Source organism: Haliotis asinina, chromosome 14 (genome assembly GCF_037392515.1).
Source record: "Haliotis asinina isolate JCU_RB_2024 chromosome 14, JCU_Hal_asi_v2, whole genome shotgun sequence".
NCBI classification, from domain to species: domain Eukaryota; kingdom Metazoa; phylum Mollusca; class Gastropoda; order Lepetellida; family Haliotidae; genus Haliotis; species Haliotis asinina.
Genome location: NC_090293.1, coordinates 53,441,481 through 53,450,971, shown reverse-complemented (window position 1 = coordinate 53,450,971; position 9,491 = coordinate 53,441,481). Strand labels below are relative to the sequence as shown.

The window sequence follows — 9,491 nt, the reverse complement described above, 5'->3', positions numbered from 1 at the left end:
TGTGCTCAGGACTAATCCGACGGAAACACAGACACATGCCGAGACGAACAGAATAACTGCACACGCCGTCTTTACTCTCTGCTTGAGTCTAGAGGCTGAAGCAGAACTGTTAGACTTCAACCGTGTCTCACGAAGACGTTCGTGGAATATACGGACCTTGCTGTGGATGCCGGTACTGAGAGCCCAGAAGGTTATACATAAGAAAAGCGCGATGGTATGTGATATGGTAAGACTTTTTTCCGTGAATGATCCCGCTTTCATATAGTATGGTATTATCTGGATAAAATTCTGAGTAAGAAGTATGCAAACAAAGCTTGAATATATCCTTGAAGCAACCACCGAAACGTTGCACCATTTGGCTGAATTCGACTGCTGGTAGTCCCATGATAACCCAGACAATGCTATTAGTTTCTGGATACATGTCAGTGTGTCCTGTACATCATCGGTTTCACTGAATGAACTATCGGTCGCTGGGGAAACCTTAGACATCCTTCCCAGATTGAATGCTAAATGTGCGTTGTGTCTCTTTATAAGTTAGAGCATCTGATGGTTGTATTTTCAGTATTTGTAGTAATGGTATCAATGTCCATACACTGCTTCCCAATGAACACCGCATGCATATTACTTCCATAAACGGAAATATCCTGAAAGGGCCGATATGTCAATCAACATGATTAAACGCCACGACATTTATCGCTTGACAGTCACCTCACGCGCTGGATCGTTCTAAGTTAAATAAAACGTGGACAGTTGATAAGTCGCTCGATCTGCAGTGATTAGTCAATTTTCTCACTTTCTAACATGAAAGTGTTGTTTAAACTGACGTTCTGAAACAGCAATCACTGTTATCTAACATATTTGTTCAACCTGTTGATCACTGTGCCACATGAAAATAATGATAACGTGTAGAGTGAATCACTAAGTATGTTCATGCGCGAGTGTGGTTGTGTGTGTACATATATAAACTTACGACGAAAAGAAAGTACACAGGTTGCGTTTCTTCCAATCAGAATAAGATTTCTCTAGCGCCTTCTTTGCTTATTTGAAGCCACTCCATGGTATGCAAGTGATGCTAAAGGATAAAATATTTAAAGCTTGGTAAAACACGTAAAGGAGTAAAATTGTACTCCTGATGAAACCAATTATGTGGAATAAGCAGCTTTGAAAAGATGCGTTTTAAGAGCTTTCTTTAAAATGTCAAGTGAGGGGGAATTTCGTTGTTGAATGGTAGATCAAACGATTAGCTGAAATACTGTCAAAACGTCTATAGCCATACCTCGCTGTACGTTACTGTACGTGACAGAAAGGAGATTCAGATTTTGACCCGAGTGACCGAGTGACCGAGTGACCTGTGACAGCAGGATATGGCACAACTAGTTAGTATGGGGCCAAACCGTGGAGACATTTATAAGCATACACCAAAATCCTATACTGGCATCTCTGTCTAACTCTTCGAACTCACAGGGGAAATCTCCTCACGTCGACCAGTTTTGGTAGTGAGTCTAGCCCACAGTTCTGACCTTCTCTAGAGGATTGGTGAGTATTTCAGGCAGTCCGCAGAGAGGGCCATTTCCATAATCCAGTCTAGATGTTACTAAAGCGTCCACTAGAGTCTTACAACAGTCTTCTGTGATGTGTCTGTGTATGGCTGAAATACTTCTGATCTGGAAGTAGCATGTTTTTAGTCGAAATGAACACCAAGGTTCTTCACAGTAATTGCATGTCACTGGTATGAACTTCTTCTTGTAACTGAAAATAATAAATTCATTTTTTCCTGATTGACTTTTAGCATATTGTTGTTTGTCCAGTCGATGACATCTGACACACAGGCTTCCAAAGCTCTCGAAGTGGGCATCCAGGAGTCCCAGGCTGTAATCTGCTCATCATCCGCATAAACCATACGGGAGAGATCATGGTGTTGGCATATGTTGCTCTTCGGATCTGAATACAGACGGTACAGATCCTGGGGAATAAATATCCGCACACTCAAACACTGTAGACATTATTGTCACACTCTGTGTTCTGTTTAACATATAGGACTGAACCCATGGGCTTCTCCTGTCACGCCATTGCTGTACTGTAGTCCCTGTAGTTGTATGCCGTAATCTATGAGATCAAATGCTGGTGACTAATCAATCAATACCGTTGCAGCTGGATTTTTGTTCTCCAGAGCTAGGAGTGCAGTTCCCGTCGAACGTCGAGTTCTCGGGGCAGACTGAAATTTGTCCTAGAGGGTATTGGCTTGAAGAAGCTAACTTAAAGCGAGAAAACACCAGGTTCTCTAAGATTTTGGAGATAAAGCACAAATTGAGGGACATGTTGACAATGGTCGTGATCAATGGCAGCACTTTGTCTAAGCACGTCTTTAGTAGGAACTGGATGACTTGGAAGGAGCTTTCATGACGATATTGCGAATTTCTGATTCAGTAGTAGGTGAGAAAGACAGACAGACTTTCTCCTTGGAATTCAACATTGGCGCTAAAGGCAGAAAGATTCCAAGATTAGATATTCAGACTGAATACCGTTCCTGATTGTTTCCGCTTTGTCAGTAAAGAAGTACTTAAACGGAAATATTATCTTGTCAGGTGAGCAACTAGGCAGGATAGCTTCACCTGAGTGCCCCATCAACGTTTTGCTGGCTTTGAAAAGCTGTTCATAGTCAGAGCCACATGCAATGATCTTATTACAAAAGTATTCACTCTTGGTCTTTACAAGCCGCTTGTGATTTGATAAACAACGGTTCCTGCACAAGAAGCTGAGACCTCTGCCAGAGGCTCTCTACTTTACGTCGCTGGTGCGTAAGTTCGAGGAGCTCATCACTATACCATGGAGAGTTAGGCCTCAGTGTTATCATTGTTTGAAAACAGCTGATGTATACAACCAGAAGTTCATCCAGTGAACCATTTGTGAGCTGTAGGGATTCACTGGATTCCACATCCTTGATAAACTCCTGGGTGGATATAGCTCTGAATATACGGAAGGTACATGTTTGACTCTTTAGCTCAGGTTTGACACAGCAGAGCTCACAGATTATTGCAAGATGATCTCCAGCTGAGTTACTGTTCTTGTTACAGAATCCAGGATCAGCTACCACAGGATCATTTTTGTCAAGTGATTGTTCAGTCTTCACGACACACGGCTTTTATACTTTCGGCTTGTGTACGGGACACAGATTTTGCGAACATTCGTGCAAACCACGTACACATAGTTTGGTTGCATTTTGGCAAATGTAAGATGATGGCTGCCTTCTCTGCAATCAGGGTTCTTCAATAATTTTACTAGATCAAACGCAAGTTGATATCATTACTCAGTTACAGTAAAACCAAATTTCCGAGACATGATTACCCAGAAAGTGTTTCGTATAACCATAGAGGGCTATTAAAGTCACTTGGTCAGAGTAAAATGGCAGTATCTGGTGTGACCACCGTGATCATGGATTCATAGGAGACAGGAGATACCTAATACTGTCTAGGGGAATCTTTTGACATTTGCTGTGTGCAGTTCTTGTAGTGTCTGATGTGGCCGATTACATTGACGCAAGCGTCGATCCCATACATATTCAGTATGATCGTATGATCGAGAAGGGCAACGTAACACCTGAACATTGTTTTGCTGGAGGAAGTCTTGTCAAACGTGAGGTCGAGCAATATCATGCTCTAAAGATTAACCGTTGACGTTGATGAAGTGAACGACATGACGCTGAAAGAGCCTTCTGGCAAAAAGTCTGGCTTCCCATAGCCAGTTGCGCACTGTTTGGTAAGAGATTGGGCGCAGTCCAGGGATTTGGATTTATATGGATGATGCTTCCGTGGTGTCTGAAGGTGTCTCAACCGGATGTAGCAATCCTGGGCGACGGTGGTAATTCTAGGTCGACCTAACCTCTGTCTGTCGTGAACACTGCCTCGGGTCCATAGGTTTGAAGTGCCTTGCCACCTCATGCTGCGATGCCTGTCCATGTCAACGACCTAGTCTTGTAATACCCTTGTCGTCTACAGTGGCTTAAAGCAATGCAGGCGGAGTACCATCGGATTCTTCAGGCATAGGCTTCTTTCTATATGCCACAGTCACTGACTTCAGCATGAGGTGATACACAATTTCATAACGCACATGCATCATGTAGGGTGAGTTTAGCGAATCCCTACAGACGTGAATGTGACGTTACGTTTTTGCTCCACGTTTTATTTTAACGTTATGTCGTGGGTAACCATTTCACCCCATGTTCGGATGCAACATGGATTTAATGGATTTATTTGTGTGAATATGTACATATATAAATACAAAAAGTCATATATATGCTGGATCTTCTCCAGCATGTTTCAAGTTTAACTTCAGGGATAAGTGATTGCAGTTAACCAGGTTTTTGCGGGGATTTTTGGTTGTTTTTGTCATTTGGGGGTTTTGGGTGGGCTTTTTAATTTTTGTTTTGCGTTGTTTTGGGTGTTTTTTGTGTTTTGTTTTGGGGGGGGTTGTTTTGTTTTGTTGTTATTGTTTGTTGTTTGTTTGTTTGTTTTGTTTTGTTTTGTTGCGTGCATGACAAATATTCTGCATTAATCTATGAATGCTTGGCACATAGCTGTTTTCTGATTCTTTCACCATTGAAAGCAAGCCCATGGCTTAAACCTCACGTCGTCTTTGAACGTTGGAGTTCACCATCAGATCATTATTCACACGTGTGGTACTGATGCATAGTCTGTTAGGTCAGGACGAATTGTAATTGACAATAGTTTATCATCTGTGAGCGGTCCGGAAAGTCCAGAACGAAACACCCTGTCATAGAGTCAAACGTATATGAAACCAAGGGAGTATACAGTTGCATAGATTCTACAATTTCAAATTCCACGGGCATAATTTAAGACCGGTTGGCATCTTACAAACACTGGAGAATATTGGGACAAAATGTTTCCAGGACTCTTTGCTTGTAATAAGTAGCAAAAGTAGAGGGGCCAGTTTGGGATTTTCCATTGTTTCATGGATATTTTTCCAAGAGTGAAGCCATACCCGTCTGTCAGAAAGGGCATCCGGATGAAAACCTGTGTAACTACATATGATCCTCTCTGAACTGTTCAATCGTCAATGTCCGAGTCTGTAAAGACAGTTTAAAGTGATAAGATTCTACCTGTTACCGGTTCCGAGGCTTTGTCTTGGAGTTTGAAAACTTCTACGATTCATAGTGACAATGTGGAATCTGTTGTGTAGGAACTTCCATGAAGCAATGTTACAGCGCACTGCGTAATCTCTACACCACATATAATCAATAAGGACAATTCAATAGGGTCAAGCTTACGACTGTGAAACAGTCAGGATCTACAGGGCGAATCTATCATTGACTAAATGAAAGAAACTGTTCCAATGATCTAAATACTGGTCCACGTGACAGCTTTAGTTGTTTGTCTAGTTATGTTCACATCAACGGTAACACAGATAAACTAGGAATAAAACCATCCTGTGACACCACTTCTTACTCCATTCAGTGATTATAAATGAGGAAACGTAAACATGTATACTTTGCAGAAAAAAATGAAAATTGGATATTGGTAAACGGTAGCCCATATCATATTGCTATGGATAGGCACACGTTATAGATGAGACACAAGCTTTATATCTTTGTTTGTGATATTCCAGTTCTTTAATTGTCCTTTGTCGACAGCTTTTATAGTCCAAAACCTAGCATTAGTGTATGACTTGTTTCAGTCACGACTCGGTTAAAAACAGACAAGAAATAATTACAAACTATCTCACTGAATAACGAAGGGCTCATGTAATAGGTGATCGAACTATATTGCCGTACCGTTTCCATCTTGTCGACATCCACCAGTTGATTCTAACAGACGCTGCAGGGCAATGTTTACAAGAGCCAACAGCAGTTTCATAATTTCTAATCTTTACCATAGCTTCGGATTTTTCTCTCATATTAAACCCACAGATCTGGACATAAAGGGCAACAACCTACCGTCCATATACATTCTGCACTCAGTAAACAACAGATGTTTACATAATACAATGTCAAAACATTACAGACTGTTTTAATCCATCTAAACAAATTCATTTTATTGCAGATAATGAAAGGTGAATATTCTCTCGTGGTGATGTTCTATATCAACAGTTGCATTTGATGTAATCTGTATATGTTTACATAGTTTTATAATATATTTATGTCAAAGTCAGTATTGATGACGTCAAATCCTCCAGTTCATGTTGAATTATATGTCGCATGGAAGCGGTGTTAACAGAAAGCTTGTTCACCAATCCCAGTTCATCTGCATGAACATTAATGTGTAAACCATGATGTTCTATATTTTATATACTACGTTTTCATAAAGCAACAAAGTCAAGTGATATAAATATAGTCGTTATAACGCCTGTTTGATGGCCAAAATACTATACTAATACTCCAAATCCGCAAATGCCATGCGTCCTGATCACCCAAAGGTTCTCACAATAAACCAATTTAATACAGCAACAACGTAATAGTTCTGTAGACAACATTTTTCTACAACAGCTTCAGGTCTTTCTCCCAAGTTAAGCTGATGGATCTCGACATAAAAGCTATAAACTACTATTCATATGCATTGTGTACCCAGCACAAGACAGACGTTGCAACACAATGGTTACATAAAGACAATGCCTAAACATTACGGAGTCAAGCTATTAGGTAAAACACATTGAGTTCAATTAAAAAACAATTATGCACAGACGCCTGAAAGCCTAGCAATACATTGTTAGTGATCGATTCTAACACTTTTACTCTATCTAAATACTGCTCCATATTTCCATGGAAACATGGTCAGTACATTAGAACGTTCACCAAAATACCCATAACAAAGTGTGCAGGTCAAGTCAAATACGAGTTGGTCAAGTTATGCTGCCGTAGAGTTTCCATTGCATTGAACTCCAACCGTTGGGTCTGGTTTAAACTGGATCACGATGAAAACGTAGGTGAGGAGGGAACCGATGATCTGTGTGAACAAAGACAGAAAATTAGTCAGTTGTTATTAGTTAAAAGCATCAAAGAACATAATCAGTTTTTAAAAAAGAGATTGTACATTAACGACCAAATCCAATCAATACAGTACTTGACACCACGAGCCCCGATCTCGCAATTAGGATGTTGTTATGTAACAATCGTATGTGTTGTGTTATGTTTTCAAAGCGTAATACATTGTTCTCGTGGATAGTCGGTGGAGGTCAATATTAGTCCTGTTATGTTTAGAGAGAGCTCTGGAAGGCACAGCAACAATATTATCCTTCTACTATATGATGACCCAGGTATTAGGAGGGGCTTCTCGAGAATTCGTCTTAGGCTCAAAATGGGTGCTTATGAAGGCCTATTCTCTTACACTGCACTTCAAGAGTTTTTTGTGTAAATCACTCTTCCCGTAAGTATTCAGCTTAGATCTAATTTTGGAGACTTGCCCGTTGTTGATGTTAGGGTGATACTAGAGTCATTGTCTCTGTATTACACTGCCCTTGTAAACCACTGGAATATAATGATATACATTATGATTGTTTCATCTACACACAACATGTAGAAACCAATTACGCATGACGCGTCGATTTTCTTTCTCAGGACAAGCACAAGTTCTTACTCAGATCATTTTGGTTTCGCCCTGCCCATCTATACTGTGATAAAGTATACCTTTGCCATCAACTATTATTGGTAAAGTACGCTCATGCTTTCCTCCGAATACTGTATTTCGTTTCTAAAATGCCAAGTGCAGACGATTAATATGAGGCAGAAAACAAACAGAAAATGTTGGTCACCTAGATTAACAATCCTCATTCAAGGCACACTGACGTATAATTCTATTGACGTTTCTGCACACCTATGCTAACAAAACGTTATCAAGAAAACAAAACAGTTTTTAGAAGGTTTACACTCAGATTTATTATTTTAAACGAATCTTGGATTTTCGTATACCATTTGGGTCAATATGAACGTCGCAGTTCAACTACCAACAATACGTATTCAACCTACCGTTAGGATAGTGTCCTTCGTAATGGTCATTAGTCCTAAAGCACTGATTCCGATCTGACGTTGAGACAACTTGTTGGCGAACAGTGTGACCTGAAGCTGGGTGCGCAGATCAAGACATGATAGAGACAAAGCACAACATATACGTGTCACGATGAGAAACAACATTTCACATGTGCATAACTCAGCTGGATGTTTGAAAATACTTCCGTTGCGCTGGTTACACATTACATACTGCATACATAACTGTATTGCACTGCAGTTTTAGATGCCTGGAATTCCATTTTATATATGAATGAATGTCAGTTTAAACCGTGCGCAGAGATTCTACTTGGGGTGAAGAATACAGCTTGTAAGGTGTCAGTTGATAAGAAATGCAGCTGGCAAAGTGTATTGCCGACGTATGTATAGGTATTGCGAATGTGAAAGTCAGCTGTACTTCGTAATCATAAAGCACATGTACCACAGTAATCTATTCAATCAACTGGAACACAGGAAATACAATGAGCACACACTGGAACTGATCATGAGTACATTTAACAATAACATAAAACATTGTTTTATACACTTATTGAATGCTAGTGCCACAGTTTCTAATACAAAAAAATATATCTATTTGTGTCTATAGTTAAAGACTTAACAATTGTGATGCTTAACTGTTTGTGAGGTGTATAGGTACAGTTGTAGTGTCACTGAGTTTGATATGATCTTTTCGTACCAGTCCAGTAACTCTATCAGGCATGTATTCCCCAGTCATGTCCAGGAGAAGAGTCAGAGGTCGGTGTGCCTGTAAGCAATCGCATAATGCAACAATTGGAATGTTGATACAAGCCGGAAGAAAACATCGATGTTCACCCCAAGAAGAAACTACCTATAAAGACATACTATTTCATTCAGTTGCACGAATGCTATAACAAAAAAATTGTCATTGGTTTTGCATATGAAACGGCACATTAACTATTGAAATGGTAACATTATTAACCCGAATTGTCTAGAAAAAACAATGATCATCAATAAAACGCATCATTTCTGCAATAGTCTGAAACAGGATTTCATTTCGTCATCTATGAATTTTAACACTTACCGCTTCGTGTAGTCTGACACCAATGTAGGTGAGGGCGATGAGATGCAATGTAGATATATACAGAGACGCTGCAGCAATACCAATCTTTGCAATGGATTTCTCGTCGTTGATGATGCTGTACAGGCAGAAACACAGAGCGAGGAAAGAGCTGGTGTAGCCAGCAGCCACGTGTCTGGACATGAGGGAACACACATGTTCCACCAGATGTGTTAAGGATGCATGGTAACCTCGAATGTCCTGAATATCTTTCTCTTTGAGGGACCCTTCAGAAGCCCTTGACAGTCTCAGCGTGCAGCTGTCATACTCATAAGTAAGAAGGAGGGAGATGGATAAGAACAAAAGCAATAATGAATGGTTTAGCAGAGTGCTAACGCCACCAATTATCGACGATAATACAAGTGAAGGCCAATACCAATCGCTGGATGTATCATCCAT

General features: G+C 40.2%; 1 protein-coding gene across 1 annotated transcript; it reads right to left on the bottom strand.

Moving 5' to 3' along the window:
• Positions 1-6,857: 6,857 nt before the first annotated feature.
• On the bottom strand, positions 6,858-9,491 carry LOC137261507 (gustatory receptor for bitter taste 93a-like). The gene is made up of 4 exons (XM_067799262.1): positions 9,057-9,491; positions 8,691-8,759; positions 7,976-8,065; positions 6,858-6,956 (listed from the first exon to the last, which is right to left on the bottom strand). Exons 1-4 carry the CDS (start codon positions 9,489-9,491, stop codon positions 6,858-6,860), a joined length of 693 nt encoding a protein of 230 aa, XP_067655363.1.